Here is a 21,723-nt window from a genome sequence, read left to right as displayed (position 1 = left end):
TGTTTTATTTTCATTTTTGCTTCAAAAATTACTACAGCTCGTTTAAATGGGTCAACCATGCTGTTGTACTTATGTAATAGACTGGCCCAGTTTATAGGTTGGTCAGGACTACGATATGTATTGTATTTTGCCATCGACTTATTTCTATAAAATGCCCCGTCCATGTTTACAAACACATTTGAGCCGTTCTCCAGCAAAACCGGGCTTAATGACATTTTTTTCGATTTTTAGGTTTTGACATTTTCCAATTTATCAAGTATGACTGTGAAAACCGTTTTATTCTATGTAAATAAGTTTTTTATTTATAGAGTTTTAAAGTTACATGGTGCTATGCGCAGGAACGTCAAAAATGCGCTGTTATGACGTCGTGATAACGTCGTAAAGAGCTTTATAAAATGTGTTTCGGTGTCAGTTATAATTACTATTCAACATTATTCTGCAGGCTATAACTATAGGAGAAAACATTTCTTCTGTCAAAATAAACGTCTTATTCAGTATAAGATACATATATGTTAATTCGTCTTTCGTTTTGATATACATGTAGATCTAGTGATCATTGCGATTTTAAAGTAACTAACCCACAGTTTTCCAAGATTTTTTCAACATATTCATTTTCACCAAGTTTGAAATAAAATGAATATGTAACATTGAAAAAATGATAAAGTTGGTGAAAAGAAGAAGTAAATATCCGTAAAAAACACAAAAATAATGTATTTGTTTACATTATTTGAAAAGCGTTGCAACGGTTTACTACTGTTTTCACAATATATTTTGTCATTCATAAGGACATCTTTGACAAATTCATATCTCAATTAGTTTGTGCCACTAGCAACTTTCAGAATAAACACATACTGATTTTTGAAAGAAAAATATTTTCGTCTAAATTGTGTGGGTTAGTCTATTTCAAAACATGGGAGTAAAACTTAAATGTATATAAAATTCTTGAGTCACATCGATTTTGCCCTTTCAAGAAACAATGTCTGTCTAGTTTCACATTTATTTAACATTATATTTAAATATATTGTTATAATAACAACGTAAATATAACAGCAAAAATTAAATAATTACTAATTACTAATCGTTTTAGTCAAGACGTACCAGTACATATGAGCCCCGACACGAGAAAATGTGTCTTCGGGAATCTTCGTGAAGTTCCGGAAAGTGTTTATTTAGGCTGTCCTGAGCATTAATACACCTGAAAATGCATCTTCAGGTAAAATAAGCCTTCTTTGACGTAACAACGAACAGTGTGGGCCCTGATCGTACTGCGCGGATGCGCATGTTGATCCGGGTCCACGCTGGTCGCAAAGCCTCGAAGATTCCCGAAGGCACATTTTTCCGTGACGCGGCTCATATATATTCCAATTCAAGTGTCTACAAATGTCAAACAACTACTGATCACTAGGCGCTGGGCACGTGCTATCCTGGTGCATTGGGCGTACATAAGGTCTGACGGCCTTATAAAGGTAATCCTGGCGTTCTCGTGTAAGTCCATGGGCAGGGATAACTGTTGGTAAGTCGTCTGCTGGAAATACACGATCCTGAAACCGCAGCACGTTTACTGTCGTTTCATCTGTGTCTCTGTTCTCTTTCACAGTTACTACACCAGGTTTGTCAGAAGACATCTTGAAGTACTGGTACTTCCTGCATGAAGAAGAAAATGAAGTATTCATCGAAAACAAATAATGCTTTGCTTTTTATATGTATACAGCTTTGCAATAAATTACTTATTCTGTAACGCACTCTTGTGCAACGTGATTACCATTACCTTGCATTTTTGGACAAAATCAGTACAAATTATTTTTTTTTTTTGCAAAATAAGCATTTCGTTGATACAGCTTGCTTCTATGGACACAAGTGGCTTTGTAAAATATCATAGCTACCTTATCCCACGCATTGGTTTAATAACAGGTCCCAAGAACGATTTCCAGTCACGCCATTGCCAAGCAGGATATCGAACAGCTTCATTTGTAGCAGACGACATATCAACAACGTGTTGCAACTGAACAAGGGAATCACAATCGGTGCGCCGGTAAAGCTTCTTTAAAGAAGCAAATCCACTGTCAACAAGGCAGCGTGCATGCCCAGGAATCTGCATATGGTATTCGATCTCCTGGTGTCTTCCTGTCATGACACGCCACATGAAATATCCAATCACATACTGATTCTTGTTCTGGCCTGGAAATAATAAAGCAAAGAAAACTTCAGTGCATGGAAATAAGTTTTTATTTGCATTAATGCACGTTTGCTTAAGGCTTCAACGGTTGAACAGAATGTTATTTTTAGTAGTGCAAATCATTAATTATTAATGAAAGTCAATTTGGTATGTTCAAAACTTAAATTGCAACATCAATTACCGTGAATACGGTGGCACAGAGGTGACATAGATGTTTTTTTATATTAATACGTGCGCACGTAATAACTAATACGTGTGCACGTACTAGTACAGAAAACATCATCGCACATACTATTAAAAACCATCTTCGTACGTATAAAGTAATACGTGCGGACGTACTAGTACAAAACACATCATCGTACATACTATAAAAAAACATCTTCGTACCTATCAAGTAATACGTGCGCACATACTAGTACAAAAAAATCATCGCACATACTATAAAAAACATCTTCGTACGTATAAAGTAATACGTGCGCACGTACTAGTACAAAAAATATCATCGCACATACTATAAAAAAACATCTTAGTACGTATAAGTAATACGTGCGCACGTACTAGTATAAAAACATTGTCGTACGTATAAAGTAATACGTGCGCACGTAAAAGGTTTTACGTGCGCACGTATTAGTTTATGCGTAGATAGATGTTTTTTATAAACTAGTAAGTGCGCACGTAAAATATTTTACGTGCGCACGTATTACTTCATACGTACGAAGATGTTTTTTATAGTATGTGCGATGATGCTTTTTGTACTAGTACATGCGCACGTATTACTTTATACGTACGAAGATGTTTTTTTTTTATAGTATGTGCGATGATGTTTTTTTGTACTAGTGCGTGCGCACGTATTACTTTATACGTACGAAGATGTTTTTTATAGTATGTGCGATGATGTTTTTTTTTGTACTAGTACGTGCGCACGTATTACTTTATACGTACGAAGATGTTTTTTATAGTATGTGCGATGATGTTTTTTTTGTACTAGTACGTGCGCACGTATTACTTTATACGTACGAAGATGTTTTTTTTTATAGTATGTGCGATGATGTTTTTTTGTACTAGTACGTGCGCACGTATTACTTTATACGTACGAAGATGTTTTTCTAGTATGTGCGATGATGTTTTTTTTGTACTAGTACGTGCGCACGTATTAATTTATACGTACGAAGATGTTTTTTTTTTTATAGTATGTGCGATGATGTTTTTTGTACTAGTGCGTGCGCACGTATTACTTTATTCGTACGAAGATGTTTTTTATAGTATGTGCGATGATGTTTTTTTGTACTAGTACGTGCGCACGTATTACTTTATACGTACGAAGATGTTTTTATAGTATGTGCGATGATGTTTTTTTGTACAAGTACGTGCGCACGTATTACTTTATACGTACGAAGATGTTTTTTATAGTATGTGCGATGATGTTTTTTTGTACTAGTACGTGCGCACGTATTACTTTATACGTACGAAGATGTTTTTTTTTATAGTATGTGCGATGATGTTTTTTTGTACTAGTACGTGCGCACGTATTACTTTATACGTACGAAGATGTTTTTATAGTATGTGCGATGATGTTTTTTTGTACAAGTACGTGCGCACGTATTACTTTATACGTACGAAGATGTTTTTTATAGTATGTGCGATGATTTTTTTTTGTACTAGTACGTGCGCACGTATTACTTTATACGTACGAAGATGTTTTTTTTTTATAGTATGTGCGATGATGTTTTTTGTACTAGTACGTGCGCACGTATTACTTTATACGTACGAAGATGTTTTTTATAGTATGTGCGATGATGTTTTTTTGTACTAGTACGTGCGCACGTATTACTTTATACGTACGAAGATGTTTTTTATAGTATGTGCGATGATGTTTTTTTGTACTAGTACGTGCGCACGTATTACTTTATACGTACGAAGATTTTTTATAGTATGTGCGATGATGTTTTTTTGTACTAGTACGTGCGCACGTATTACTTTATACGTACGTAGATGTTTTTTTTTTATAGTATGTGCGATGATGTTTTTTTGTACTAGTACGTGCGCACGTATTACTTTATACGTACGTAGATGTTTTTTTTTTTATAGTATGTGCGATGATGTTTTTTTGTACTAGTACGTGCGCACGTATTACTTTATACGTACGAAGATATTTTTTATAGTATGTGCGATGATGTTTTTTTGTACTAGTACGTGCGCACGTATTACTTTATACGTACGAAGATGTTTTTTATAGTATGTGCGATGATGATTTTTTGTACTAGTACGTGCGCACGTATTACTTTATACGTACGAAGATGTTTTTTATAGTATGTGCGATGATTTTTTTTTGTACTAGTACGTGCGCACGTATTACTTTATACGTACGTAGATGTTTTTTTTTTATAGTATGTGCGATGATGTTTTTTTGTACTAGTGCGTGCGCACGTATTACTTTATACGTACGTAGATGTTTTTTTTTTTATAGTATGTGCGATGATGTTTTTTTGTACTAGTACGTGCGCACGTATTACTTTATACGTACGAAGATGTTTTTTATAGTATGTGCGATGATGTTTTTTTGTACTAGTACGTGCGCACGTATTACTTTATACGTACGAAGATGTTTTTTATAGTATGTGCGATGATGTTTTTTTGTACTAGTGCGTGCGCACGTATTACTTTATACGTACGAAGATGTTTTTTATAGTATGTGCGATGATGTTTTTTTGTACTAGTACGTGCGCACGTATTACTTTATACGTACGTAGATGTTTTTTTTTTATAGTATGTGCGATGATATTTTTATGTACTAGTACGTGCGCACGTATTACTTTATACGTACGAAGATGTTTTTTATAGTATGTGCGATGATGTTTTTTTGTACTAGTACGTGCGCACGTATTACTTTATACGTACGAAGATGTTTTTTTTTATAGTATGTGCGATGATATTTTTTTGTACTAGTACGTGCGCACGTATTACTTTATACGTACGAAGATGTTTTTTATAGTATGTGCGATGATGTTTTTTTGTACTAGTACGTGCGCACGTATTACTTTATACGTACGAAGATGTTTTTTATAGTATGTGCGATGATGTTTTTTTGTACTAGTGCGTGCGCACGTATTACTTTATACGTACGAAGATGTTTTTTATAGTATGTGCGATGATGTTTTTTTGTACTAGTACGTGCGCACGTATTACTTTATACGTACGAAGATGTTTTTTATAGTATGTGCGATGATGTTTTTTTGTACTAGTACGTGCGCACGTATTACTTTATACGTACGAAGATGTTTTTTATAGTATGTGCGATGATGTTTTTTTGTACAAGTACGTGCGCACGTATTACTTTATACGTACGAAGATGTTTTTTATAGTATGTGCGATGATGTTTTTTTGTACTAGTACGTGCGCACGTATTACTTTATACGTACGAAGATGTTTTTTATAGTATGTGCGATGATGTTTTTTTGTACTAGTACGTGCGCACGTATTACTTTATACGTACGAAGATGTTTTTTATAGTATGTGCGATGATGTTTTTTTGTACTAGTACGTGCGCACGTATTACTTTATACGTACGAAGATGTTTATTATAGTATGTGCGATGATGTTTTTTTGTACTAGTACGTGCGCACGTATTACTTTATACGTACGAAGATGTTTTTTATAGTATGTGCGATGATGTTTTTTTGTACTAGTACGTGCGCACGTATTACTTTATACGTACGAAGATGTTTATTATAGTATGTGCGATGATGTTTTTTTGTACTAGTACGTGCGCACGTATTACTTTATACGTACGAAGATGTTTTTTATAGTATGTGCGATGATGTTTTTTTGTACTAGTACGTGCGCACGTATTACTTTATACGTACAAAGATGTTTTTTATAGTATGTGCGATGATGTTTTTTTGTACTAGTACGTGCGCACGTATTACTTTATACGTACGAAGATGTTTTTTTTTTTATAGTATGTGCGATGATGTTTTTTTGTACTAGTACGTGCGCACGTATTACTTTATACGTACGAAGATGTTTTTTATAGTATGTGCGATGATGTTTTTTTGTACTAGTACGTGCGCACGTATTACTTTATACGTACGTAGATGTTTTTTTTTTATAGTATGTGCGATGATGTTTTTTTGTACTAGTGCGTGCGCACGTATTACTTTATACGTACGAAGATGTCTTTTATAGTATGTGCGATGATGTTTTTTTGTACTAGTACGTGCGCACGTATTACTTTATACGTACGAAGATGTTTTTTATAGTATGTGCGATGATGTTTTTTTGTACTAGTACGTGCGCACGTATTACTTTATACGTACGAAGATGTTTTTATAGTATGTGCGATGATGTTTTTTGTACTAGTACGTGCGCACGTATTACTTTATACGTACGAAGATGTTTTTAATAGTATGTGCGATGATGTTTTTTGTACTAGTACGTGCGCACGTATTAGTTATTACGTGCGCACGTATTAATATAAAAAACATCTATGTCACCTCTGTGCCACCGTACGTGAATAAAGGATTATAAATCTAATTAGTATAGCTTTATAAAACCAAAGTGAATCATTGAAAACTGTAGCTCTACTGTTTATTGAAAAGTGGTTATAGACTTTTTCTTCACATAGATTTAAATGCGTTTATTCCTTTAATATTGTTTTATTATTACCGATATTCGCGTACTGATATGTAAAACAATCTCACCTGGACAATTATCAGCATGTATGGCACACTTTGTTTCCCCAGTACTGTACGAATTCTTGGCATAATCTATCATGGATATAACTGCATTCGGCCCATGTGTTGACGTTCCATCTTTCCCAATAGTTTCGTTTTCATCTATTAGAAAGTTCAACTGTTTAGGCATTCCATCGATCCGAAAACCAAAAATCTGCACTTTTCTCAGAGTGAGAAAATACAAGGGGCCCATTTGTCTGGAATGGTGAGGGATACTAACATTCTGGCAAAAGTCAAACGTGTAATGTACGTACTTTTCCAGGTTTTCATTTTGGTAGGACTCTTTTGCCATTTTAATGCAGTCATTATAGACTTGCCTCTCTTTTTGTGCATCTATCACATGGTTCTGAAAGTTGCTTGTTGATTGTATCTTTTCCTCCTCCGTAACTGAATCAACAATGGCCTTTCTCATCTTTTCACACGTGGCACACACATCATCTCGTGGAGTAGCAATCCTAATATGTGGCAAACAATGTGTCCATATATTACAAAACGTGGAATACTTCACAGAACGACAGGGTGGTTCTAACTGCGCGCACATGTTCACATATTTTTCATGTAAAGTCATCTTTGTTGTTTCACTTGTAAGATAAATTGGTGCTATATTGCCGCCACCTCGTGGTGCTGCAGGCTGCGGCATACCATAGTCATCTGCATAATTAGATACAAATTGCACCAATCTTTTAATGTCCTCAAAAACGAGTGATTTTGCCGTTTTCCTTCCAGTATTTCCGTGTATCCTTGGAGCAACACCATTCTTATTTACATGTGTCATAATGTTCTGTAGACTGTGTTTTCCAATGTCAAAAACAAGCATAAAAGTCTTTCTACACACAAACTTGCCTTGGAATTTGAAGTCATGTCTAAATCTAACACGTTTCCTCCCATTCTTTGTGTTTTCTTTGTCTCTGCTATCAGCCAATGTTGCCATTATGTACATTTCCTTATCTTGTTTTTCCATTTCTCTAATATTTAGAATATGTCCGTGCAACTCATCTATTTCAAGACAGGCATGACAGTTTCTTTGGCAACCACAACCAACTGACTTAAATTGTCTGACCCTAATCAAATCCGGGTCAGCTTGAGCCAACGATGGCGATGTCCTATTTTCATCGTTCTCGTTGCTAGATTCCTCACTTTCATCCGAATGGCTAGCTGGTAAACTATCCAGATACTGCCTTACTCTTTGGTCAACATCTGCTACACGGCCCAACTCAATATGTTCATCGAAATCACTTTCCTCTTCATCACTGTAATCACTCATCTGTGAGACACATGGGGTAGCACTCGGGGTCCGCCCAAAATGTTCGGAAAACAAACTCTCCAGCTCCTGAAAAATGATTAAATATATTTCAATGTGTTTTATTTCATCAAACAAAAGTGATAATTTGGTGCAATAAGCAAGGAATTGTAAATCAATCTAGTCGCAATCTTTATTTCTCTTCTACTGTATCGTTCAAGATTTTGATGCAATATTTATAATTCACCATAATACTGTTTTCCTATATAGAGAGTTATAGCGCTTATATAGAAATGTAATTTCGGATGATAAAAGAATGACTTCAGTTTAGATTCTAAATGACGAGCCAATCTATATCCAAAAATGGTAAATTATTTAAATTCATTCATTGAGTTTTTTTTTTTTTGAAGTTCTCGTTCTAGACAGACATTTTTTCGAATGTCGTAATTTTATTGATTAAAAAAAAGGAATTACAAAAAATTCCCCTTTCAGGTTTCGAACCCACGCCTGCCTGACTACCAAAAGAAACACTATAAGTACAAGCGCCTTAGACCGCTCGACAACATATAAGCTGCTGTCTTTGTAGGAAAAATAAATCTCTCAAATTGCATCGAGCGTTTAACCACAGGAGCCTGAAATTCTATCTATAATGCTCCAAAATGGCTAAATATAAAAATGACCCCTCCTATATATATATATAAAAAAAGAACAGGAATGAAACAAAACCGTACCCCGCCCACTTTGTGTAAACAAGAAATTTCGAAAAACAGCAAAGCATCTCTATACGAGCGGTCTTATTTTGAAGAGGACAAAAAAATCTACTAGAAACACTGCTTACTGTAAACTGTCTTCCTTTTAACTAACACAAAATCATCATTTTAAATACCTTTTCGTTCATCGCCGAAACCATTGCGTGACGTCACATACATGTACCTGTTTCACAGCCTCGCAGTTAATTCGATGTACTTTCACTTCGATAAAAAAATAAAGGTAAGATATTGTTTATGTTCTATATTTTATTGTTCATTTTTCCATGAATAAAAATTATATATTTGCATTTGTTTGTCAATGTATTCAACTAATATTTTCAAAACAAAAACGTAAACAAAAGGGGAAGTAACTCCATTATTCACTGGAGGGAAATTTAAAAATTGGAAACTTCCATAGTGACTATTTTTTATTATGGCAGATAACCTGAGCGCTGCGATATGGTATGGAAAGCATGTGTTTTTTTATAAAAATGTTGCATTTGACCCTTAATTTGTTATGACACATCGAAGTGAAAGTACATCGAATTAACTGCGAGGCTGTGAAACAGGTACATGTATTAGTCCTAAATATAAGACCTGACATAACTCAAATCACTTAATAAGTTCATTTTAATTGATATTTTACATTTTTTATTTTCCATGTTATGTCAGGTCTTAACGTTGAACTGAAATAACGTATAGCACAAAAACCGCTTCAGATTTGAATTTTGATCTGAAGGTTTTTAAACGACTTTCTGGCAAAAATGACTGAAACTTTCACATTGAGTATGAAGAATAATCATAAATGTGCTTTATGGCAGCAATTAAAAGTTATATTTTACCTTATTTGTTATTAATTAACCGATTAATTAATCCAGTATCCAATCCGTTGAAAGTTTTGAATAGTGGCACGGTAATAACCGAGGGTGTTCCGGATGTAAACACGATTTGCATATTAGAATCATTTCTTGACGAAAGTTACCTTTTCTCTTTCTCATACAGAGAAACTATAAATGTCAATAATATTTCTATTTCCAGAAGAGACATTTAAAATTTATAAGGATAAAAATAGAAAATATACATTTATGATGAAAAAAATCAAAAGTATTTGGCGGGAAATATTTTTTCGTCTACCGCCGATCAAATTTAATTGGTACTTTCAATTTCGAAACAAGATGGTGGCATGTCAAATATAAACATTCGATGTCAAAAAGATGAAGCGTCATTTCGTGGATAATAATGGATTGTAAATCATTTTAACCTTGCAGAATTGAAGCAAAGGTATTTTTGTTCCTATTAGGTACAAAGTTTACCGACTTTATAATGTTTTAGAAATTGGTTTTATGCTACACTTCTTTCGTACTTAGCGTTTAGACGTCGAAAAAGGCTTTGATAGTAAAATGTAAAATGTCAGAATATTGACTGTTGAACGTCAAATGACAACTTTTTCACGTCTAATTATTTGGACTAGTACATGTATGTGACGTCACGCAATGGTTTCGGCGATGAACGAAAAGGTATTGAAAATGATGATTTTGTGTTAGTTAAAAGGAAGACAGTTTACAGTAAGCAGTGTTTCTAGTAGATTTTTTTGTCCTCTTCAAAATAAGACCGCTCGAATAGAGATGCTTTGCTGTTTTTCGAAATTTCTTGTTTACACAAAGTGGGCGGGGTACGGTTTTGTTTCATTCCTGTTCTTTTTTTATATATATAGGAGGGGTCATTTTTATATTTAGCCATTTTGGAGCATTATAGATAGAATTTCAGGCTCCTGTGGTTTAACGGAAACTTGACGATGCAATTTATATAGTGGGTGGGGACACCGGGAATCGTAGAAATCTGATGTAGATCGAGATGCTTTACGCTAAATCATGAGAAAAAACTCTAAATAGATATATCTAGCGGGACAAAATTATATTTTCTTCCTTTCTTAGGTCTTCATCTTTGAACTTTTTGTCGGGTTTTCTGATACCGACTTTCTGAGGTCACCTCTGTCTCAAAAGTAAACAAATGTAAACACCTTTCTAAAATGCACAAAGCAATGCACAAATCATTATTAGTGAACTATTGGTTTAGAAGAAAACTCTTACCTCTAACTCCTCATCCATATTTAATTATCTTTAACTAGATCTATCCAAAAACAAGAAAACAATCGATTTAATTTACACACGTGTTGTTTGTAAACTTTCTGAAAAGTTGATGACGCACTGTGTTGATGACGTCAACCTTTAAACTGGAATTTCCAAATAACGTCACGAACGTCAATAAGCCCGGTTTTGCTGGAGAACGGTCCATTTGTTTATTTTATGGACTGTAAGTGGTGCAGATAAACACGCAGCCATTTTTAATAAAAACTAATAAGCATTTCCTTTCCTACGATGCGATGTAATCCGATTTTCGGTAAAAAATACAAAGTGATGTGGTCACTATAATTATACCTCCGAGTCTGATTACCACATCCAGTCTTCCAGGTTTCAAGTGGGCTAATTTAGGTTGCCTTGATGCTGTCTATTTCGATCTTTCCAAGTTTGATGCCGAGAATTGTCGAAGTCATACAAGCTTACGATAGGAAAATTATAGTTATAATTTTAAACAAACAAAAGCACATGTGATTCTGATTAAATGCATATCATGGTCAGAAGGTACGATCGTTAAAAACTAGTATTTGTGACAGGCAAAGTATAGCAAGATCGCCTTTTACAAACGCTGTGAACATAGAGGTGCAATTTTACTATCACAATTTTAAATAAAAATCTTTTGAGACACGTAAGTTCTATAGAATCTATTTTGTATTTACGACATAATCTGTAAAATACCAAAGCAAAGGATCGACATCGATTAGAATTTCATTGGAAAAGTTTTCGATATGAAACAATATACATTATTTCATAGAAATCCGTCAAATTATTACTGAATGTAGAAGACATGTGGTATGCGATGTCATGAATACTTAAGTCAAACGGAAAAAAGTAGAGATAAAACTAAGCTGTCAGTCGATTCCATCGCCCTTTTATGCTGCGTTTACACTTAGCCACGATATCCACGATGTCCACGATTTAAAGAAAAGCTCGGACCTCCACGATTTATTGCACGGATTTTGTGATACTACGCTTTCCTACGCTTTCTTACGCTCTCAGTACGTTTTGTTACTACCTGCAGCGTTTTATTACGATTCTGGTCGAGATCTGCCACGATTTTCATCACGTTCTCTCAAGTTCTCTTACGATTACCACGATATGCTATCACGCTTTGTCACGTTCTGTTTAGATCCCTCACGTTATCAAGTTTTGTTAAGCTCTCCTACGATTTATGGTCACGATTTGATCAAGACTGTCACTTTTTGAGCACGATTGGAGTATAAATAGGAGTCATGGGTCATCCTCTCATTCTCTCCAGAGATTTCAAAGAGGAACGAGCTATGCATCAAAGAGCTGAACAAAATGCTGAATTTGCATTTTTCGTGTATGCCTATAATAGTTACTCGTCGGCAGCAGCAACAAGGGACGGAATAGGGCTGGATATAAAAGAGAGAAATGAGAAGAAGAAATAGAAAGCCTAAGACCTGGTGGGTGAGACCATGGTTAAGTGGAAACCGAAGGCACAAACTGGGACAATACTCTCAACTTTTCACAGAACGTGTGAAGATGTTTGCTCCAACGCCAACTATGTAAGGATGCCTGCAGATCTAGTGGAACTTAGAATCGTGTTTCCACGTTCACCAAGATCCCCATACGATGGAGCATCAAGGTCTGATGCGCTACGTTAAGGTCTGTTAAGCTGCATTACGCTCTACAACGATTTCCACGTTCTATCACGTTCTCTCAAGATTTAAGATAAATCGGGGTAATCGTGGCAAAATTTTTGACTGTCAAAAATTTTGTCACGATCCTTACGATCATCACGATTCCACCAAGTTCCCTCAAGATCACCACGATTCGATCCCACGAGCCCCCACGCTCACCACGCTTCTCTCAAATCGTGGACATCGTGGACATCGTGGCTAAGTGTAAACGCAGCATAATTAATCAACTTCAGAGTTCTATGTCGACTTCTGTCGTGTGATTTCTAGAATCCAAATTGTAGTACCCATCCATCGGTTGACTGCTCCCATAGTCCAGTGGTTAGTCGTTGTCTTGAAATCACTGTAACCTCTCACTGACTGGGGTGGGGGCACGGGTTCGAGCCTTCCTACCGACCATATTTCTTTATGTGAGAAAGTTTGCAGTTTCATCAAAGAACTGTTGAAATCTGGCGTTAAACCCAAGAAAATATTTCCGTCGTGAGCAAGTTTCTTGGCAAGGAGACTTACTTAGTCATGAATCCCGAATCAAGTTTCAATTTGCTATTAAAGCGAAATGAAGAAGCCCAGTTCTTAAGGTTTTTAACTTCATGTACAACGGCTACATGACCGGAAGTTTAATCGTTGATAAGTAGGACCTAAATACATGTTCAGTGTACGAAAAAAAAAGATTCCAGTTAATTCAAGAATCGCATGTTGCTGGATTAACAAACACATAGAAATGCTTAGAGCTATTACCTTTATAACTTGAGTCATGTATGTAAACAGGGTATTTATGTTTAAACTAAATATATAATTTTAATGTGCTATGATTTACTAATGTAAACTTAGATCCCTGACCAAGCGATAAAAATACGCATTATTTTTTATCGACTTGTCACAAGGAAATCGATGTACATCGGTGACAGGAAAAAATACTTATAATGTATACGTGAAATGATCGGGAGAAATAGAGGATATTTGTTTGTTTCAGTGAAATATCAATTTTATTTCACTCGTGAGCACCAAAAAAGTTATTTTCACTCGTGGCTATGCCACTCGTGAAAATATCAGTTTTTGATGCTCACTTGTGAAATAAAATTGATATTTCAATGACACAAACCAATTTTCTTTTTATTTCATGTGTAAAACTCTACTTTTGTTGCGTAATTTATAAAATGTCGAAAATCGTGGGAAAGGTCAGCAGAAGGCATAGGCCTAACACAAATGACGTCATCGTCATTATGGTCCCCGGTATTCATAACGCTCGATATACAATTTGACTTCAATCGCGACGGAGGATCGGAACTAGTTCGGCAAAAACAGTGAAAAATAAAAATGATAATCTACTGTTTCAAAACTGTTGATTATCACTTTTATTTCACTAAGAAAACTCTATAATTCACTGGAAAACATAAAATAATGCGACGTTAATTAGACATAATGTAATCCGTTTGAGAGCACGTTTCGAAAGTGAATCTGAGATACGACTAAAAACTGTAATATCATCCATTTTAAAAACCATAAATACATTTATCACAGACTTTTCAGTTTAACTTGGCTCGCGTCTTGGGCGGAGTTTATGTAAATGACGGTTACAAAATTAGCCACTCACGATAAGAAAATCGATATCAGTCAGTGACTAAATGTGTAAGATGCAAACACTGAAACGGCGCGCTATTCTGAAATTGGCAGTAAGGAGGGATAGAATATAATTGAGCCGTGCCATGAGAAAACCAACATAGTGGGTTTGCGACCAGCATTGATCCAGACCAGACTGCCCGGATGCGCAGGCTGGTCTGGATCCATGCTGGTCGCAAACCCACTATGTTGGTTTTCTCATGCATTGGCACGGCTCATATCATGTTGTTCGATTTTTCTCAGTGCTTGACTCTGAATTAGAACTTTGCCAGTATAAACTTTAGAAAACATTAACCGAAAAAAAAAAACTGAATTAAAAAGAGGCATAACTTTGTCTAAGTTCAAATCAGAGTAATGGGAATTATTTCTCCTGGTGTAGACGTTGATAGTAAATTACTATCTTAAGGAGGTAGGTTACCTTCATATTTGTATGTGCGCATGTCCAACCGGAAGCTAACGTGACGATTTACGACGACGTTTACGACAAACTAAATGTGTTTGTATATTCATTCTTCTGAAAACAAATCATGAACTTGTCTTCGATCTGATGCTTTATGGTTTAATAATGCAGAAATAATGAATAAATTGCCGCAGAAACGCTTCAAAACAGTGTTGCCTTAAAATGACGTCATGACGTTACGTGTCAGTTACCGCGCAAAATTAATAGCTTTTATCTTGAAAGTACGTAATTCTGTACATTTTCTTTATTTTAACTATTTTCAAATAACCATTATTTGCTGAAGTATTTTTTATGAGTCTTTTGCTCTGAATAATAATCAATATTTCGCTTCTTTTATGTAGTTATATTGAAATGTTATGCGGAATGTAAGAAAATGGATGATGGCAAAAATTATCCGATAGTGATCGATATTTAGCTGGACGGTCCAAGGGAGACAACAAGGTATAGCGTTGATCTCAATAAACAAGGAAAGATAATAGAATCGATTTTTGCCCAATTCTTCAGTATGCAATGTTATTTGGAATATAGTTGGGTGAAAGGTTACTTGTTACGGCCATTTTCAAATAAAAAGTCTAGCAGTTTGATTTGTAATACATATTTTTCAGGTTCCATTGATAATTTGTTACTTACATACTAAAACTAAGATCTAAAATTGTTCAAATTTCAGTAGAAAATTGTGGTTTCTTGAATTGAATTGATGTTACCATGGAAACGAAGCCCGTGACCTATGTATCTAAATGTAAAATTCAAAAGCGTTGACACTGGTCTATCTAAGAAACACAGCTTCGGCTTTTTATTTTCATTTCAACAGTATCCATGAGAATAATAGCAGCACGCTGAACGATTTTTCCATGAAAAATGGCAGACGAGGGGTACTGCTGTACGTATTCTAAGCTGTGAAATTTGTTTGAATAAATGCAAATAACACGAAAATGTAACCTACTTTAGAAATAATATGTTTTAAAGCTACATCAACTAGAAAGATAATCTTATTCAATATTTTTTTAGAAGAAATTACGACAAACAGCAAGATATAAGCTATTTTAAACATCTCTGTTGCCATGGTTACTTTAAAATTTAAGAAAAATAGGGTACCATGTAAAGTTCTTGGTATTTTGCTAATAATATTACCCGAATATTTCATGTTGGTCATTAACAGAATGGCACTGAAGCCGTCGAAAACCCCTATTTTTATACATAATTGTTTAAAAATGAGATAAAATGCGTTACCATGGAAACACGAGCCCCGCGACATATACATTTTAAGCTTATATTAGAAAGATAACGTGCATACCAGTAAAATTATCAAGTATGCAGACTTCTACGGATATCAATGAAATTAAAATACACTGAAAAGTGTTAAATATCCGTATTTTCCTTCTTCTTTCAATATGAAATACCTTTGGAGGGTCATGTTCTTCAAACCTGGATAAAAATTGAACTTGAAGGGACAGAGACAAACGAAATTGAGATTGTAGCAGTTAAAACTTCATATTACAGGAAATACAAAAACATGCTGCGGTTCAACTAATTTGAATTTACCCTTGTAACAAGGTATCCTACCTCCTTAAGTTTCAAATTAAACACTTTGATAGTAACAGAGATAATTTACTTTATAAAAAACTTCAACCAAAAAAAAATCTACATTAAAAATGGGCATAACTTTGTCAAAAATCAAGTCAGTATTTTGGGGATTGTTTCTCCTTGTACAGACTTTGATCGTAAATAACTGTTTTAAGTTGCAAGTCATAAGCTTTGATTGTAACAGATATTTCATGTACGAATCGTCTAGAGAAATTCATAATACTTTTATTGCTTTCTCTAGCGTTGGTGAGAACAATTTACATGTAGTGTTTTATGTATATATCACTTTTAAATACAAATGTATTTCTAATTGCAAAGGTTTATAATGGATTGTAGACTTCAAGAAGACATCTCGGTAGAACAATCACGCAACAAAAATGTCTTGTATACAATATAAATGTTGCTTGTACCCAAATTATTTTTGCAAGGGGAGGTTTTAGAAGTAGCAAATAAAAATCTTAATTTAGTAGGGTCTGTGCATATTAAGGCAATCTTACAAGTCTTTACATACTAAATATTGTAATATTTTATATCAAAATTTAATATACAACTTCATTGACATGTTGCAACATATTCTGTAGATAGTATTTTGTTACGTAATTAATGAAACCATCGTGTAGTTGTTTTTTTTGTAGGCAATGTGACATCTGCAGCGACCTTGGAAGCAAGGAATTCTCCTAATTCAACCACTTTCTCTATAGTTGCGAATGTTAACGACACAGCTGCTTGTGCTATCGCAGCTTGTACTCTCACTGTTGAAGTCACATTTACCAATTTCGTATGTATAATCTAAGCTAAAATGTCAGACTTGAGGCGGTCTAAAACATAAAATCATCAATGGCACTAGTCAACCCCTGTAGAAAGAGCAATAACTAGAAAAAAATCAATTGTTGAAATCAAATTTACCATTTTTGCATGTGGAACGTTTTAGTAACATTAGTTATTATTAATTATGCTTAATCATTATGATTAATTTTGAACTGTGTATAAGTAAAACCAATCAGACGTACGGTGGTCTAAAATGATTTTACTGATGGAACGATTGCATACTATTGCATTGTTGAAAGAGCAATAAATAAAATAAATAAAATAAGCAATCCATTGCCGCTCATGAACATACAAACGTGGTAAACGTGTTTTATTTATTTTTGTCATATACCTATATAAATTCTGTAAATAATTCGGCTTGTATTTCAAAAGTAAATATGAGCAGGCAGAAAAAATCCGTATAAAACCTTTTGTATTGGTTGTTCCTGGACTACTGTCATTAATATTCATGACCTGATGCATTTCTATAATTAACACACAAAACTTCACTAAGTTGTAAACATTGAAGATTTCATTAATAATAAAACAACAAACAAAATGTTGGAGGTATGTAAACATCTCAGTTTCTGTATCATGTTTCAGGATATATCTATCGACAACATGGGAAGTGTTAATGTTGATATTCATGAGGACGAGCAAGCGTCTGTGACACTTGTCACCATAGCAACGTCTGATGAAAACACTAATGACAGCGTCATGTGTGAGGTAGACAACGCCGCATCAGTACCAGCAAATAACAACATATTCTTCGCTGTGGAAACAGACAATGGTTCGAATGGTTAGTTCATTTTTTCTTGAGAAACTCTTTAAAGAAAACATGAGGAAAAAGTGCCAATAAATAAATCAAATTACTTATGCCAAACACGCAGAAAATGCAAACATAAGCGACTTGAAAAAAAAACACCGTGTTCCATTATTTATTTCATCTGCCTCGCTGTCTTATTTATCTGTTTTACGTGATATTTTTACATTATGTAAAAAAACATGCATACACTGCCATGGTAAGGCTTATGTAGAAAACATAAAAAAGGAGCCTCACAACATTTACTGCACAATCCACATTATGCGCACAAGTTTAGCACACATAAACAGACACACGCCTAAAGACAAAGGAAATGCATAAAGAGAAAACATACAACTAAATGAACACAATCGGTCACCGCCATGGAAGAGTCACAACCCAACCCCGACCCCTTCCTCCGCCCCTCGCCCAGCGGACACACACATGTATGTTCAAGATGCACAAGACCGTTTAAATGTAGATAAAAGCACACCTCGCTAGTGGGCCTCCGTGCCTGAGTGGTTAAGGTCGCTGATTTAAAATCACTAGCTCTCATCGATATGGGTTTGAACCTCACTCGTGGCAGTGAACGCGTTATGTTAGAAAGCAATCCAGCTGATTAACAGAAGGTTGATGGTTTTTCCCTGATGCCCAACCGAGATGAAATAGAGCACGGAGGGGCACCTAAGGTTTGTACATTGAATACCATTAAAGCTTGAAAGTCGCCATATAACCTATAATTGTGTCGGTGCGCCGTTAAAATCAACACAAAATCTCCACCAGGCGAATTCTTAACGCACGCAATATAAACAGAAGGTATAACATGTAAAATGCAAATGCCAATCAGACGTACGTAACAGCAAACATTGATAAACAATAATGCATGTACTCAGTGCCTTTGCAGAAGACAGAGGATCAGAGAAACAACCTCAAGGACCCAAAGAATCAAACCAGAAGACAGATATCAAAAAGGCTAAGTCCTGGTGTAATTCCAAACTGCCTGTCATAGAGTCCTCTGCCATTTCCTTGAGACACAATCAAAGAGGGAAGTGCGGCATCCAACTGTAAAAAGGGTGGCCGTGGCAGTTGGGTCTAACATCCTTTAATAAAACGTTTTATAACTGGAAAATTATCGTGATAAAATTTCTTACGAAGTCTGTAAACCACATCCACATCATCAATAGAATTCGAATTAACTATCTCACAAAAGTGTCTTTTAACTAATTTTCAATTTTAAAACTATATCTGAATTATGTTAAGTTTTTCTTTGAACTTGTCAGATATGAATGAATCTAATAGATCTATAACACACTTTCAGTTTATGAGTTAGTGAGCAAAGAGGGACCAGGATTTGATTATGACGTAGCAGACACGTATACAGTAGTGGTTGTATGTGAAGATAATTATGGTTCCTCTGATACAGCTACCGCTACGGTGAACATACTTGAGAACCAGAATAATCCAGATGGTAAATATTTCAACCAAATATGTTACTTAAAGTTTGATTTTCTCGATGCTTGAATAAAGACAACTGCATAGTACACTTTGTTTCTGTGTCAGGTTTTGAGTAAGGTCCAAATAATTCTGGAGAAAACGTAATTATCTATTTCTAATATGATTCATATTACAAAAGTTTAAAAGTGTTATGGAAATGTTTAAACTGTATATTTCTTTTCCCCAAGGTCTTACTCAATCTGTCCCCTCTCACATACATTACCCGCCTGTATTCATTTAGTATTTGTCGAAAAACATTCGTACTATTTTAAAATAACTTCACAGACATTTTCCTTGCATACCTACCAACCAATCTGAAACTGTTCAAGCAAACAGCATAACTTACCTTTTTTAGATGAGCTATCTAGGGCCATCATGACACTCTTGTTTGAAATTTCAAATGTTTTTTTTTTTTCAAGATGATGGTTAAATATCTGACAAATCTCAAACATGTTCTGATAGTTTTATGAAAGATATAAACGACATAAAACAATATTTCTGGAAGAAATACTTATTACAACGATTTATTTGAAATTTGTGCCTGCAAAATAACCTAATTTGCGAGGTTTTCATTGTTCAGGTTTAATTTTGAAAATTCAATAGTTACATTTACTTGAGAGTGGCACGTTATTCAATGTACAAGTTTTCCTGTGTCAATAATAATGGCGACATTATTCATACACAGAAATCTAGTAACCGGAAAAAAAGTAACTATAATGATATTTTGAACGGTAAGCGAAGATAATTTCATGGAATTTCGGCTTTTTTCTTTGACTGTTGCACTAGAAATGCATAGCTATAATGTATGCTTATGCAGTTTGTTTGTCTAACTACACACAAACGTCCCTCAAAGAAGTACAAATATACTTCTGTGCAAACTACAAGCGACAATAAAAGCTACGGGACAAGTACAATAATATGTACAATATCAGGGAAAGGAAACTATGACACAAATACAGTCCTGTGCAACATGTATTCGATGCTCACAAGTACAATCAGGTGTAAGATATAAGGAGTAAAGGTGGGGTACAACTATAAGCCTATGTAAAATGACACGGAAAAAAGGTATGCTGAGGTTTAAGCACATACAGGTCCGCCTCAAAATTTAACTACATCGCGACTAGTCTCACAATTTTCACATAACGCTTTATCGGCTAGATTATGATTACATATATTCATAATTTATTATCCATTTATTCAAACATGACTATAATACCTTTGTAAAAACATGTTTTTGCTCTATGTCGTCCTTCAGATAAGGTAAATCGAAATGATCAATATATAACTGTACAAAGTTTTCGTTTTCAGTTAAAGCCGAAGACAGTAAAAACGTCCCCACGGTTTGGCTGGTACTTGGAATCACACTTACCATTGTCATAGTTATGGCTTGTGTTTTGATTGCTTGTGTTTGCAGACCCAGAAAGAAAGTAAGAACGCTGAAAGGTAGGTATCATCTTACCTGAAATGAATGAGGACAAAATGAATAAAGGCATTGGCCTGAAACGGATAGTGACAAAATACGAGTTTTTCAGTTTCTTGTCTTTGATTTCCGATTGCATCAATACATCATGGTGCTCTACGATTTGTATCTAAATCTTTCAGTTTTCTCGATATTTGTTTACAAACCACTGAAGCTCACAATTGAACATATTTTCAAATTGACAGCTTGAATGTTATTGTCAACTTTCAGATTCACGCAATGAAAGAAAGAACAGCAATAACAAACAAGATGCAGAGCCAAACAACAGGCACGTATACTTCTCTTTTGATAACATAATGATTCTTGTAGACTTAGAGGTTAGGAAATACAATGTTCATATTTCAGACAACCAGATGTCTGTAAAATGTATGTTCATATAATCAGTTTCATTAATCATTATCAAAGCCTAGAAATTTAACATTTTTGACATCATTTCGAAAATGTAGCTCAAAGTTAACATTACATTCCATAACGATCGGAAAACGCTAAAATTACATACGGAGAAAATGCAATTTGCCGATTTTTATTTCGTGTCTTATTCAAACTCAAATAGCTATTGATTTTTGAGTGTCTATTGTTCCATGACGTAGTCTATTAACCTGTTTGATATTCTAATATAATTACAAATAGCATGTGTCCTTGTCTATGGATAATGTTATTTACTATTATTTGATGTCTTTGTTAAATTTTCAAATATCATTTCTTCGATCGACTCCAGCTACTGTTATAAACATGTTTGGTAAATTCCAAAAGACACTTATGTGTACCTAATTCTGTAC

General features: G+C 34.7%; 2 protein-coding genes across 3 annotated transcripts in view; one reads left to right on the top strand and one right to left on the bottom strand.

Moving 5' to 3' along the window:
* LOC128554726 (uncharacterized) overlaps window positions 1-21,723 on the top strand; it is a 34,618-nt gene that overhangs the window by 12,854 nt on the left and 41 nt on the right. Inside the window, exons 7-11 of the mRNA XM_053536039.1 lie at window positions 16,997-17,139; window positions 17,772-17,967; window positions 19,289-19,438; window positions 20,773-20,907; window positions 21,155-21,216. Coding sequence (XP_053392014.1) covers window positions 16,997-17,139; window positions 17,772-17,967; window positions 19,289-19,438; window positions 20,773-20,907; window positions 21,155-21,216 — 686 coding nt within the window. The remainder of the gene's footprint in view (window positions 1-16,996; window positions 17,140-17,771; window positions 17,968-19,288; window positions 19,439-20,772; window positions 20,908-21,154; window positions 21,217-21,723) is intronic.
* Window positions 1,094-11,162, bottom strand: LOC128554725 (uncharacterized). Of its 2 annotated transcripts, XM_053536038.1 has the most exons (4): window positions 10,989-11,162; window positions 8,047-8,239; window positions 1,884-2,178; window positions 1,094-1,644 (listed from the first exon to the last, which is right to left on the bottom strand). In XM_053536038.1, exons 1-4 carry the CDS (start codon window positions 11,004-11,006, stop codon window positions 1,392-1,394), a joined length of 759 nt encoding a protein of 252 aa, XP_053392013.1. In that variant the 5' UTR covers window positions 11,007-11,162; the 3' UTR covers window positions 1,094-1,391. The 2 variants fall into 2 exon arrangements, with proteins under 2 accessions (XP_053392013.1, XP_053392012.1); XM_053536037.1 differs by lacking the exons at window positions 8,047-8,239; window positions 10,989-11,162 and adding an exon at window positions 6,877-7,459 and having other exon boundaries at window positions 1,096-1,644.

This window comes from Mercenaria mercenaria, unplaced genomic scaffold (genome assembly GCF_021730395.1).
Source record: "Mercenaria mercenaria strain notata unplaced genomic scaffold, MADL_Memer_1 contig_687, whole genome shotgun sequence".
In the NCBI taxonomy this organism is placed as follows: Eukaryota; Metazoa; Mollusca; class Bivalvia; order Venerida; family Veneridae; genus Mercenaria; species Mercenaria mercenaria.
The sequence above is the reverse complement of the archived record's forward strand: the minus strand, read 5'-3'. Positions and strand labels throughout refer to the sequence as shown.